Here is a 14,655-nt window from a genome sequence, read left to right as displayed (position 1 = left end):
ACTAAAGTTAAATATTGCTATAGGAGTAAAGTATTTAAAAAATAAGATTAAAGAGTGCAAGAGTTAATTGATAATTTCTACTAGTGACAATGTGAATTCTTGATATAAAAAATAAATTTTTAGTAAAAACTCTTCTCTCTTATATCTGTGATTGCATTGTAACTATTAGAAATTGACAAATTTTTGATATTAGTCACATACAAATTTTCACTAGTAAGAACAAGATTTCTTTGGATATCTGTTAGGGTGATAGATACTCAGGAGTCAGATGCAGAGTTCAAAGGCAGTCATTTATTCACAGTTCAGATAATCAGAAAACACACAAGACTCCAGACAGCAATACCAGGCAGGAGGATCCGGGTTCAAATAGTCTCAAGTGCTCGCTCACTGAGGCAGTAGTCCACGAGGTAAACAATAGTTCAAACCAAGAGAGATGTAACATACAAGGCAAAACGGTACAATCCAACTGAATATTGATCACACCCCAGAATGCCAATCTCTCCGGGAGAAGTTGCGTCCGCCTGAGGCGAGTGGAGCCCACACGCCACAAGAAGAGAGGTAACCCAGAAGCTACTGAGGCTCTGTATTTGGAGACGAGAGAAGAAACAAAGCCAAGAGGTCTGGGGCGAGGAGAAGAGAAGAGCGATCCCAGAACAGACGAGGATAAAAGGGAGCCGTGGCCATAGGGGCAGAGAAGGAGAACACACAGCATCAAGTATCTCAAATGCATAAATGTAAGTGGGATGAGTATCCTGATGTGAAACAAAAGCAAATAGAGAATACATGATGCCTGAAAATGTTTCCTCACATTTAGAAAAGTATCAGCTCATGTTTCCCAAAATGACCACATGATTTCATGAAACTGTATGGGTCGCATTTCTATCTGGTGATAGTGCGCGTGTATAACTATCATTACGGTAATCGCTGGTCAATGAATGAGTACAGCACAACACAGAAGCTGCGCTAACCGAGCGGATTTTCAGCGATATTTGAGGTAAAAACAACAAAATATGATGTTTTCATGTTATTTTATTAACTGTTATAGTTGAGACTAAATCGTACTTGTTTGTTTATTCATTGTTTCTATATTTGAAGACCTCTTCAAGCCATCTGTAGATGTGATACAATGACAAGGTTACTTGCTAAAGTTAGCCACGTTTAAATGATTTGTTTGACTGCGTTCCCTGTTTTATTAACATTATATTATATACACTTTATAGTGTTTAGAAAACATATTGTGTCCCATTTCGCCTACTCAGAATATGCCCTAAAAGTATGCGTTGTTTTTGTTATAGGAAAGTATATTATTTTCTGGTGTGAAGCAAAGCAGTGTACACACATGGTTACAAGAAACATGAAAAGAATGTGGTTAACAGTTAGACACATTAAAATACATCTCCTCTTTGCATTTAAGTATTTCTACAAATGATGATATCATACTTTTGTTTGAGACATACCCATTTTAATTTCCAATACTAACAGGATGCAGGGTGAGTCAGCCTGCTCGCAGTTAAACTAACTTAAAGAAACAGTTCATCCAAAAAATCTGTCATCGTTTACTCATCTTCAAGTTTTTCCAAATGTGTAAACATTTCTTTGTTCTGATGAACACATTGAAAGATATTTGGATGAATGCTTATAACCAAACAGAGCTTGCTCTTTGACTCCCATAGTAGGAAAAATGCAATGAGTCAAAAGTGCCCTAGAACTGTTTGCTGTCCTACATTCTTCTAAATGTCTTCATGTGTGTTCAACAGAATAAATATGGGAGTTAATAGGGGGCAAAGTCTGTTTGATTTTTGGATAAAACTATCCCTTTCTCAAGTCAGCTGTTCTTAAACTGAAATATTCAGACCCTGGTGCACCCCAAATTGAGTCTGTCTCATATAATGTATAGAAAGATTTAACCTTTTTCGTTATAAAATAGTGTAAAGAGTTGTTAATGTGTTAATGTATTTATTTATTTTGGCAGGTCTGTTCCACCATTCCAAACAGAGATGTTCATGAAGCCTTTAATGCAGTTGAGGGGAAACATCAGTGTCAGAAAACTCAAAATCTTGTAAGGCTAGAAATGTCTTCGGGTAGTGGGCAGAAGAACAAGATTTCCTCAACCAAAAGAATTCAAAGGACAGAAGACGGCAAGCCTCTCATCTGCCCTCAGTGTGGAAAGCGTTTCAAATACAAATGCCATTTTGAGAGCCACACCAGAACTGACACTGGGGTGTGCCCATATACATGCCCTCAGTGTGGAAAGAGTTTTGGAGGTAAATCAAATATTAAGGCACATATGAGAATTCACACCGGAGAGCGGCCATACACATGTCCTCAGTGTGAAAAGTGTTTCAAAAATAAATCAAATCTTGTGATTCATATGAGAATTCACACTGGAGAGCGCCCATATGTATGTCCACAGTGTGGAAAGAGTTTTAAACATAAAGCAACGCTGGAGGAGCACGTGGGAATTCACACTGGAGATCGCCCATACACATGTCCTCAGTGTGAAAAGTGTTTCAAGCTGAAAAATAATCTTAAGGTGCACATGAGGATTCACACTGAAGAGCGCCCATTCGTATGTCCTCAGTGTGGAAACGGTTTCAAATGCAAATCAACGCTTGAGATGCACATGAGAATTCACACTGGAGAGCGTCCCTACACATGTCCTCAGTGTGAAAAGAGTTTCAGACTGAAAATAAATTTTGAGGAGCACGTGAGAATTCACACTGGAGAGCGTCCGTACACGTGTCCTCAGTGTGGAAAGAGTTTCAAACGCAAATCAACAATTAATCAGCACATGAGAATTCATGCTGGAGAGCATCCATGAACACTACTTCTGTATGGAAAGAGTTTCCACCTTCAAATGTAGATTTCCTGTTAATCTATTTAATAACCAAGACGGTGACATTATTTCTTCAGTTTAGCAGTGATGATATTTGGTTCAACCTGTGGTTTTAAGCATATACGTGTACATAGATATGTATGTATATACTGTACATAGACATATACGGTACCTATAATAAACACCTTAATTTTGTCCCAAATTTGATTGTTGTTCTGTTAAAACGACTTTCCCCCTACATTTATCTAATTTTGGAACCAAAATTTTTCTAATGTATGTTTAGTTGCATAATAAAGGTTCAGATGGGAAGGCTCTGTGGCTCAATTGCCAGTCTACATAACAACCAGACTTCAAATTATTGTTCAAATTGAAATGAATATAAACTGAATTGGAGTATAAACACCAAACCACATTTTAAACAATCTTCTCAAAACACAGACTGTCAGATCTATTTGGATAACATAAAGGGATACTACACCCACCCAAACATGAAAATCATTCTTTACTCACTCATAATTATTTTTTCATTAAAATTTTTTGTTCTGATACAGAGAAAGATATTTGGAAGACAGGACACATGCCCGACATGTTTCCAAAAATGACATGATGATGTGCAACAGTTTGCTCAAAAATAATCATCTGACCCTGAATATTTGTACTTTGATTACTAACCACATTTCAAATTATTAATGCCATTATGGTTGTTGGGTCTTTCTCTGCACAGGTGTGAAGCACATCAATATTCATGGCCATTGACACTCCCTCACATAAGGCATTTATATACAAGGCAAAATAAATCTTTCAGAGAACTTCAGTGTCATCTCATAAATATGTGTTACTGTACCAATAGTTGAATACTTAGACATCAGCCCCACATCAATTTGAAACGTCACTTAAATAAGGTAATCATCATTAACATTGTTTTGCAGTTGCTTGTTACCTGTGATGTTATTAGTCTATTGTTGGTTTTAAAACACACATTTATTCAATTCTATTAGTAAAAACTGAAAATAACAACTAAAGATATCAGTTATAAAAAAATTAAATGAGTACATTATTTATTATTTTGGTCATGGGTTCAATCCCAGAAAAGTTTTTATAGCATAATGCAATGTAAGTCGCTTTGGATAAAATCGTCTGCCAAATGCATAAATGTAAATATGATGAGTATCCTAATTTGAAACAAAAGCAAATAGAGAATACATGATGCCTGAAAATGTTTCAGCGCTTCTTTTTGTCTCTTTTATTGTTAGTCACATTTAGAAAAGTATCAGCTCACGTTTCCCGAAATGACCAAATGATTTCAGCTCTCCATCATGAAACATTGATCTGATTCTGTAACCATCGCGTTTCTGACTGTGTACAGATAATCATGCGCGTGTATAACTATCATTACGGTAATCGCTGGTCAGTGAATGAGTACAGCAACAACACAGAAGCTGCGCTAACCGAGCGGATTTTCAGCGATATTTGAGGTAAAAACAACAAACTGTGATGTTTTCAGGTTATTTTATTAACTGTTATAGTTGAGACTAAATCGTACTTGTTTGTTTATTCATTGTTTCTATCTTTAAAGACCTCTTCAAGCCATCTGTAGATGTGATGCGACAAAGCTACTTGCTAAAGTTAGCCACGTTTAAATGATTTGTTTGACCGTGTTCCCTATTTTACAAACATAAGTCACATAACACTACTATGAAGTGTAACTTTGAAAGCTCTTTCTGCAGCAGTGCTGGGTTTGTTTTTAAATGCTCGCACATCCAGTTCTACTGGGAAAATATGCAAACCACTTCATCTATCTTCGGATGTTGTTGCCATGGAGAACTGTAATATCTGAGCTTCATTGATGGGTTTTCATGTTTTTATACACATGGTACATGCGCTTATATCATCCTGTGTCCCATTTCGCCTACTTAGAATATGCTTTAAAAGTATGCGCTGTTTTTGTTATAGGAAAGTATATTATTTTCTGGTGTGAAGCAAAGCAGTGTAAACACATATCACCTTATTTATGAAACACGAGCAGAACGATTTTTTGTGTACATCGTTTAATGTCGTTTTGACGTAAGTTTTCGGATTGATTCGTATGTTGTAGACGTGTACACCTGCTCCATGCGACGTGTAAATAGTGCGTAAAAACGCACGTAACGTTATGTATTATTTTTACAAATTGACGACATTGCATTTTGATGCACTGTATTATAATGATATTCCACGAGTTATTTTGCCGTGTCATTTTATATAAAAAAGTACTTTTTAACGGTGGGTAAAACGCAGATCTGTCCTTTTTTACACAGCGGTCCAATCACAGTGGAGAACAGGTGAGACAAACGCTACATTGACCAACCATCATACACAACAATGTAGACGTTAATATTGTTACTGCATTTTCATATTAAATAATATTCTTTAAAATAAGATACTAGTAACAAGTAGGCTAATTGTTGCGGATATTCTATATTACGCCAACCAACCCATATCCGTATTAGGCCCATAGTTACAAGAAATATGAAAAGAATGTTGTAACAGTTAGACGCATTAAAATAGGTCTCCTCTTTGCATTTAAGTATTTGTACAATTTATTTTAGTTTGAGACATAGCAATTATAATTTCCAATACTAGGACGGGGAGTATGCAAAATGGGATGCAGGGTGAGAGTACGCCTACTCCGCTAAACTAACTTAAAGGCATAGTTCACCCGTAAATGAACATTTTGTCACCGTTTACTCGCCTTCAAGTTGTTCCAATCTCTGTATACGTTTCTTTGTTCTGATGAACACGAGAAATATATATGGAAAAATGCTTATAACCACACAGAGCTTGCCTCCATTGATCACCATAGGAGGAAAAAGTGCCCCAGATTCAAAAAAGCTCCTACATTCTTCAAAATGACTTTATGTGTGATCAAATGATAAAGTATTTTTTCCTACTATGGGAGTCAATGTGCCCATATGCATGTCCACAGTGTGGAAAGAGTTTTACACAGAAAGCAACGCTCAAGGAGCACATGGGAATTCACACTGGAGATCGCCCATGCACGTCCTCATTGTGGAAAAAGTTTTAGAACGCAAGTTCTGTTTGATTTTGGGGTGAACTATCCCTTTAAGTCAGCAGAAAAATTTCCACTGAAAAATTGTGTTGAGTTGTTAATGTGAAAATGTATTTATTTTGGCAGGTCTGTTCCACCATACCACACAGAGATGTTCATGATGCCATTAATGCAGTTGAGGGGAAACATCAGTGCCAGAAAACTCAAAATCTTGTAATGCTAGAAATGTCTTCGAGTAGTGGGCAGAAGAACAAGATTTCCTCAACCAAAAGAATTCAAAGGACAGAAGATGGCAAGCCTCTCATCTGCCCTCAGTGTGGAAAGTGTTTCAAATACAAATGCCATTTTGAGAGCCACACCAGAACTGACACTGGGGTGTGCCCATATACATGCCCTCAGTGTGGAAAGAGTTTCAGGGGTAAATCAAATATTAAGGCACATATGAGAATTCACACCGGAGAGCGGCCATACACATGTCCTCATTGTGGAAAGAGTTTCAAACACAAAAGTCAGTTTGAGGGCCACATGACAATTCACACTGGAGAGAGTCCATTCACATGTCCGCAGTGTGGAAAGAGTTCCACAAGTAAATCAAATCTTGCTGCACATATGAGAATTCATACTGGAGAGCGGCCATACACATGTCCTCAGTGTGAAAAGTGTTTCAAAAATAAATCAAATCTTGTGATTCATATGAGAATTCACACTGGAGAGCGCCCATATGTATGTCCACAGTGTGGGAAGAGTTTTAAACAGAAAGCAACGCTGGAGGAGCACATGGGAATTCACACTGGAGATCGCCCATACACATGTCCTCAGTGTGAAAAGAGTTTTAGACTGAAAAATAATCTTAAGGTGCACATGAGGATTCACACTGAAGAGCGCCCATTCGTATGTCCTCAGTGTGGAAACGGTTTCAAATGCAAATCAACGCTTGAGATGCACATGAGAATTCACACTGGAGAGCGTCCCTACACATGTCCTCAGTGTGAAAAGAGTTTCAGACTGAAAATAAATTTTGAGGAGCATGTGAGAATTCACACTGGAGAGCGTCCGTACACGTGTCCTCAGTGTGGAAAGAGTTTCAAACGCAAATCAACAATTAATCAGCACATGAGAATTCATGCTGGAGAGCATCCATGAACACTACTTCTGTATGGAGAGAGTTTCCACCTTCAAATGTAGATTTGCTGTTAATCTATTTAATAACCAAGACGGTGACATTATTTCTTCAGTTTAGCAGTGATGATATTTGGTTCAACCTGTGGTTTTAAGCATATACGTGTACATAGATATGTATGTATATACTGTACATAGACATATACAGTACCTATAATAAACACAATCATTTTTTTCCACATTTTGTTTTTGTTATGTTAAAACTACTTTCCCTCTACATTTGTGATAAGTACAAGGTACTTATTTAATAACCTTGGTTAAAAAAAAGCCTTTACACCCTCTAGTCTTTTTGGGTATGATATGACCATATTAGAGCACACTCTTCAGATCGAACAGAAACGGTCTTTAAAATGATGCTTACACTTGGGTGTCATAAGTTATGCATGACTTGAACAATTTATGCATGAATTATTTTTTTGTTTTTGCACAGTATTTTAGGTCGTCTGTTACACTGTGTAATTCAATGATTGAACCATTGCTTTGCCAAAGATGTGGTGAGAGTATATGTTCCAGTTAAATGAGCCAACTGTGTATTACTGTTCACTTTGAGAGGCTGTTGATAGATGATTGGGGAGTTTGGTTCCAAAATGAGATAACTGTTTTTATTTATTTTTCAAAAATCATGTTTGTTTATTGTGCATTCCAATTGATATCAAACAAACTGGAGTTGGTCTGTTTTGATTTAAGCCATAATAACTCAGAAAGTACAGCTACTAACACAATGAAAGTTATCTCATTTTGGAACCAAACTCTTAAAATGTTAGTTGCATTATAAAGGTTCAGATGTGAAGGCTCTGTTGCATTGCTCATCGCTTGCTATATTGGCAGTCTACATAACAACCAGACTTTAAATTAATGATAAAATTGAAATGAATATAAACTGAATTGGAATCTAAACACCAAACAATGTCGATTACATTCAAGGGATACTACACCCAAACATGAAAATTCTGTTATTTTTTACTCACCCTCAATTATTCCAAATCTGTAAAAAATGTTTTTGTTGTGATAAACACAGAGAAAGATATTTGGAAGACTGGACACATGCCCACGTTTTCAAAATTGACACAATCATGTGCAACAGTTTGCTCAAAAATAAGCCTCTGACCCTCATTATTTGTACTTTGATTGTAGTGTGACCTACTAACTTTGTGAATAAATTGCAAATAAAACATTTATTCTTCAAGCCTCCTCACATTTTTTTGCTCATAGCTGCCTCACATTCCATATTGATAGGGTGTGATTGAAAGCACATCAATATTCATGGCCATTGACACTCCCTCACATAAGGCATTTATATACAAGGCAAAATGAATAAATCTTTCTGAGAACTTCAGTGTCATCTCATAAATGTGTGTTACTGTACCAATAGTTGAATATTTACATATCAGCCCCACATCAATTTGAAACGTCACTTTAATGAGGTAAATGCATCAACATTAACATTGTTTTGCAGTTGCTTGTTACCTGTGATGTTATGAGTCTATTGTTGGTTTTAAAACATAAATTTGTTCAATTCTATTTGTAATGAGAGAAAATAACAACTAAAGATATCAGTTATAAAAAATTCTATACAGTCATAAAATCCTGGATTTGTTGATTGTTGGAAAAACAAAAGTGAACAATAAAACTGAAATGAGAATAAAATAAAAGTAAAGGTAGAATATAAAAAATAGGATTAAAACGGAATAAAGAGTGCAGCAGAGCAACTAGATCTACAGAGTGAGTGTCTTACATATGTTTTATTTATTGTATTCAATAGGTCATGGCGGCCTTAGCAGTTCAGAGAAGATAACAAGCAACATCATATTGAAATAGTCAAACATAATATAACAACAAGGGTGTGGTTAAACATATGCAAATGAATAAACAATTAAATGAACAGATTAATTTACACAAAAGAGTATTATGATTAAATGACTATCAGCGAGTATAATATAGGTAATACACTTTTTCAGAAATTCTTGCATTATTTATTCAGCATTACAGTAGTTAATTCGAAACCATGACTTTCTCCTGTGGAACACAAATGAAGATATTTTAAGAAATATCACAGTGGTTTTGTGTTTTTGCAATGGAAGATGGAGGGGGGGGGTAATTCTTCTCTTATTTGTGATATCAACAATTCAGTTTTCACCTATTCATATTTTTATAATTGATAACAGGAATTACATTTCTACCAGCAACCATGGCTATTTTAGATTTTAGACAGACACAGATTTTCACTAGTAAGAGAACATGCTTTTTTATCTAAACAATGATGTCTTCACTCACAGAAATGTTAACTCTTTATTTCAGAAATTGAAATTTCAACCAGCACTGATTTAGAATTCTGTATATAGATATTTCATCAAGAGATGTTAGGATTATATTTGGCCTGCAGCTGCTTTTTTGACTTTCATAGAACTGGTACCAGTGAACATGCTTTATACGATTCATCAATGACCACAGTCAGAGGTCCAAATCCAGTGTGAATTTGTATGTGCTCCTCAAGATTTGCTTTACGATTAAAACTCTTTCCACACTGAGAACACGTGTGTGGCCGCTCTCCAGTGTGAATTCTTATGTGGTCCTCAAGATTGGATTTGCGTTTGAAACTCTTTCCACACTGAGGACATGTGAATGGATGCTCTTCAGTGTGAATCCTCATGTGTACATCAAGAATCGTTTTGCGATTGAAACTCTTTCCACACTGAGAACATGTGTACGGGCGCTCTTCAGTGTGAATTATCATGTGTACCCCAAGCGCTGATTTTTGTTTGAAACTCTTTCCACACTGAGGACATGTGTACGGGCGCTCTCCAGTGTGAATTCTCATGTGTACATCAAGAATCGTTTTGTGCTTGAAACTCTTTCCACACTGAGAACATGTGTATGGTCGATCTTCAGTATGTATTTTCAAGTGCACCCCAAGTGCTGATTTTTGTTTGAAACTCTTTCCACACTGAGAACACGTGTGTGGGCGCTCTTCAGTGTGAGTTCTCATGTGCTCCACATGTGTCAATTTGTGTTTGAAACTCTTTCCACAATGAGAACATGTGTACGGGCGCTCTCCAGTGTGAATTCTTATATGATCCCCAAGTGCTGATTTGTGCTTGAAACTCTTTTCACACTGAGGACATGTGAATCGGCGCTCTTCAGCGTGAATTCTCATGTGCACATCAAGAGTTGTTTTGCGATTGAAACTCTTTCCACATTGAGAACATGCGTATGGGCACTCACCAGTGTGAATTATCATGTGCACCTTAAGATGACTTTTTTTTCTGAAACTCTTTTCACACTGAGGACACGTGTATGGTCGCTCTCCAGTATGAATTCTCATGTGCTCCTCAAGGTAACGTTTTCGTTTGAAACTCTTTTCACACTGAGGGCAGGTGAAAGACTTGCCTGCTTCTGTCCTTTGCTTTCTTTTTGGTGAGAAATTCTTGTTTTTCTGCAAAGTACTAGAAGAGATTTCTAGGATAACCAAATTCTGAGATTTCTTACACTGATGTTTCTCCTCCTCTTTTTTCAGTTCATCGCCTTCATCTTTCCACATTTCTAAAATGAAAGACATTTAATAATATAGAAAATCTTAGATACATGCCTTTCTGGCACCTACCACTTTTATATGGTAGGTGCCAATCCTATGATTTAAATTACTCAATTTCTCAAGAATCAAGAATGGACACCAACCTCTTTGTTCCTCAGTATCTTCATGTTTAGTTCTGCATTGGTCTGGATCACTCATGTCTTCCATTTTTCACAAAACTCTGTCAGACTTTGGTTGTACGTTTGAATGAAGTGGCTCATTCACTTGCAGGATAAGAGGATTACAAGAGTAATTCCTGTATTTGTTTAACCTCTGTGTGGTATGGTGGAACAGACCTGCCAAAAAATACATTTTCATATTAGCAACCTTTAAGAAAAACTTTAATTTGAACAGAAGCATCAATATTACCAAACAGGTCTGCATATGAAAAAACACAACTGCAGAAAGTCCTCAAGAGCGATACACACTTTCTCTACCGCTGTGCATGCAGTGGCCTTCCTAATAAACTCAACATTCCTAGTGTTATAGACCAAGATATAAACAACACCAGTCCATAAGCACTTCTTGTTTCAGTCTAATTATAATAACTGATTACAGCCAACTAAATAGTTGAGAAAAGAGAAATGCATTGAAATGTCAAATCATAAATGATGAAAATAATAATAAAAAATGTTTTATTCAAATTAAATTCACAAAATGCTAAAGAGTTGGTGCGTCACACTCAACTTGCCAAAAATATATTTAAACCAGTAGCTAAGCCTCGTAAAAATTTAAATGTACATTTTTCCCAATTAGATATTTAGATTTGACTTCCTGTTATTCTGCATAACAGTGACATTTTATCAGATCAATGGTAAATTTGGTAAACACATCTATAGGAAAGCTGTGGTACCACACTTAAGCCTTGTCTATGAAACTGGGCCATATTATTACACAACGGGCAAATAAAAGCACAAAAGGATTTGAAAATCATTGCCTTTTCACTTTATTTACTGTACGTCTAACACTGCCTAACAAAACTTAATCATTTAGTGTCTCCCAAATGATACTACATATTTCAGCTGTCCATCATGAAACAACGTGACTGTGTACAGATTATCATGCGCGTGTATAACTATCATTACGGTAATCGCTGGTCAATGAATGAGTACAGCACAACACAGAAGCTGCGCTAACCGAGTGGATTTTCAGCGATATTTGAGGTAAAAACAACAAAATTTGATGGTTTCGTGTTATTTTATTAACTTTTATAGTTGAGACTAAATCGTACTTGTTTGTTTATTCATTGTTTCTATCTTTAAAGACCTCTTCAAGCCATCTGTAGATGTGATGCGACAAAGCTACTTGCTAAAGTTAGCCACGTTTAAATGATTTGTTTGACCGTGTTCCCTATTTTACAAACATAAGTCACATAACACTACTATGAAGTGTAACTTTGAAAGCTCTTTCTGCAGCAGTGCTGGGTTTGTTTTGAAATGCTCGCACATCCAGTTCTACTGGGAAAATATGCTTTAAAAGAATGCCTTGTATTTGTTATAGGAAGGTAAATAAATGTCTTGTATGTAGCCAAGCACACATTGTTACAAAAAAACATGAAAAGAAGGTGGTTAACATTTTTATAATATTACAATTTATTATATCATCATATATGGTTTGAGCCATACGCTCCAATACTGTTTAGGATGGGTAGTATGCAAATTGGGATGCAGTGTGAGTGTCAGCCTACTCAAGAATCAACTTTTTTGTTATTATTGACTCACCCACACAACGTTAAACATGTTTAGAGAACTTCCGGCGTCTTCGGAGCAAAAATGAAGATATTTAGGTGACATCCGAGAGATTTGCTGGCCTACTCATAGTGGTGTCAGTTTTTGCCAAGGTCCAGATAAATTCTAGAGACATCGCTAAATTGGTCAACTGAGCAACTATGTGCGGATGGACCAATTTAACAATGTCTTTAGTACTTTTCTGGACCTTGGCAAAAACTGACACCAGGAAAAAAATCACACAAAGTAGATTTTTGGGTGAACTTTAAACTTGTTTTGAGTCAGCTGTTTTTAAATTTGAAAACTCAGACCCTACTGCAGTCTAATTTGAATCTGTCCCAGTTATTTTAACCTTTTTTGTTCAAATATTTTGTTAAGTGAGAGTTGTTAATGTGAAAATGTATTTATTTATTTTTGCAGGTCTGTTCCACCATACCACACAGAGATGTCCATGAAGCCATTAATGAAGTTGAGGAGAATCATCTGTGTCAGAAACCTCAGATCTTATAATGCTAGAAATGTCTTCGAGTAGTGGGCAGAAGAACAAGATTTTCTCAAGGAAAAGATTTCAAAGGACAGAAGACGGCAAGCCTCTCATCTGCCCTCAGTGTGGAAAGTGTTTCAAATACACATGTCATTTTGAGAGCCATGTGAGAACTGACACTGGGGTGTGCCCATATACATGCCCTCAGTGTGGAAAGAGTTTCAGGGATAAATCAAATATTAAGGCACATATGAGAATTCACACCGGTGAGTGCCCGTATGTATGTCCTCAGTGTGAAAAGAGTTTCAAACGCAAAAGTCAGTTTGAGGGCCACATGAGAATTCACACTGGAGAGCGCCCATACACATGTCCTCAGTGTGGAAAGAGTTTCAGAGATCAATCAAATCTTGCATCACATATGAGAATTCACACTGGAGAGCGGCCATACACATGTCCTCAGTGTGGAAATAGTTTCAAAAATAAATCAAATCTTGCGTCGCATATGAGAATTCATACTGGAGAGCGCCCATATGTATGTCCACAGTGTGGAAAGGGTTTTAAACTGAAGGCAACGCTTGACAAGCATGTGGGAATTCACACTGCACTTTGTCCATTCACATGTCCTCAGTGTGGAAAGTGTTTTAAACAGAAATATTATCTTAAAGTGCATATAAGAATTCACACTGGAGAGTGCCCATACACCTGTCCTCAGTGTGGAAAGAGTTTCAAATGCAAACCAGCAATTAATCGGCACATGAGAATTCATGCTGGGGAGCATCCATGAACATAACATCAGTGTGGAATGAGTACACATTAGCATATGGAATTTTTTCTTCCTCCGACGATCCCCTCGAACTCTATCAGGTTGGATGACCATCAGTAGACAGACGTTTTCTGATTTCTACAGAGATGTTACTGGCTGGACCCCTCAAGGACTTTAGTTCCATAGGCAAGCCACACTGAGCCAGTGCTGCTTATAGAATTTATACTATATAATTCATTCATATAGTGAATTCTTATTTGATTTTTGCACAGTATTACAGGTCGTCTGTTACAGTGTGTACTTCAATGATTACAGCCATTGCTTTGCCGAAGATGTGGTGAGAGAATATGTTCCAGTTAAATGAGCCAACACGTATGTTAAGTGTGTATTACTATTCACTGTGAGAGGCTTTTGAAAGGTGATGTAAATATATGTTTATTTGCACAACAAAGGGTATTTGATTCCACGATTACCATGGCGGATGGGTGAAATCAGTCTATGGGTCACATTAAAGGGATACTACACCCAAACATGAAAATTCAGTCTTAAGTTGTCCAAAATCTGTAAAAAAATAAGATAAAATTTTATTTGGAAGGCAGAACACATGCTAGACATGTTTCACAATGATGTGCAACAGTTTGCTCAAAAATAAGCCTCTGACCCTCATTATTTGTACTTTCAGTTTAGTGTCCACTATTAACTTTGTGAAAAAAATGAAAATAAAACATTTATTCTTCAAGCATCCTCACCTTTTTTTTTAGCTCATATTGCATATTGATAGGGTCATTAGGGGGTAGGGTCTTGGGTGTGAAGTACATCAATGTTCATGCAGACTTTGACTTTGATGTCCATTGAGACTCCCTCACATAAGGCCCTTCCACAACAAAACGTGTCTAACAAAAGTTAAACCACTATATTGTTTCATGTTAAAGAGTGAGCAGAATGGTTTTCGCATCTTTTTGTATCAAACCCAGTCTTACAGCTGTATAGTAGGCCTGTCTGTCCACCGAGTGCTAGTTTTTCATTTATATAGCCAATGAGATGTG

General features: G+C 36.7%; 2 protein-coding genes and 1 long non-coding RNA gene across 3 annotated transcripts; 2 read left to right on the top strand and 1 right to left on the bottom strand.

Annotated features, from left to right (window-relative positions):
• The first annotated feature begins 5,147 nt into the window (after positions 1-5,147).
• Positions 5,148-8,242, top strand: LOC306893966 (uncharacterized protein). Its single transcript, XM_079456164.1, has 2 exons — positions 5,148-5,157; positions 6,012-8,242. Exon 2 carries the CDS (start codon positions 6,102-6,104, stop codon positions 7,026-7,028), a length of 927 nt encoding a protein of 308 aa, XP_079312290.1. The 5' UTR covers positions 5,148-5,157; positions 6,012-6,101; the 3' UTR covers positions 7,029-8,242.
• Positions 8,243-8,788: 546 nt separating this feature from the next.
• On the bottom strand, positions 8,789-11,704 carry LOC306894941 (uncharacterized protein). The gene is made up of 3 exons (XM_079457796.1): positions 11,492-11,704; positions 10,740-10,931; positions 8,789-10,604 (listed from the first exon to the last, which is right to left on the bottom strand). Exons 2-3 carry the CDS (start codon positions 10,801-10,803, stop codon positions 9,463-9,465), a joined length of 1,206 nt encoding a protein of 401 aa, XP_079313922.1. The 5' UTR covers positions 10,804-10,931; positions 11,492-11,704; the 3' UTR covers positions 8,789-9,462.
• On the top strand, positions 11,677-14,348 carry LOC306894942. Its single transcript, XR_013786740.1, has 2 exons — positions 11,677-11,798; positions 12,783-14,348. It is a non-coding gene; the product is annotated as an uncharacterized lncRNA (long non-coding RNA).
• Positions 14,349-14,655: the final 307 nt, after the last annotated feature.

Source organism: Barbatula barbatula (assembly GCF_947034865.1).
Source record: "Barbatula barbatula genome assembly, chromosome: 5".
Lineage (NCBI taxonomy): Eukaryota > Metazoa > Chordata > Actinopteri > Cypriniformes > Nemacheilidae > Barbatula > Barbatula barbatula.
Note: the sequence above shows the minus strand (reverse complement) of the source record. Positions and strands in the feature narration are given on the sequence as shown.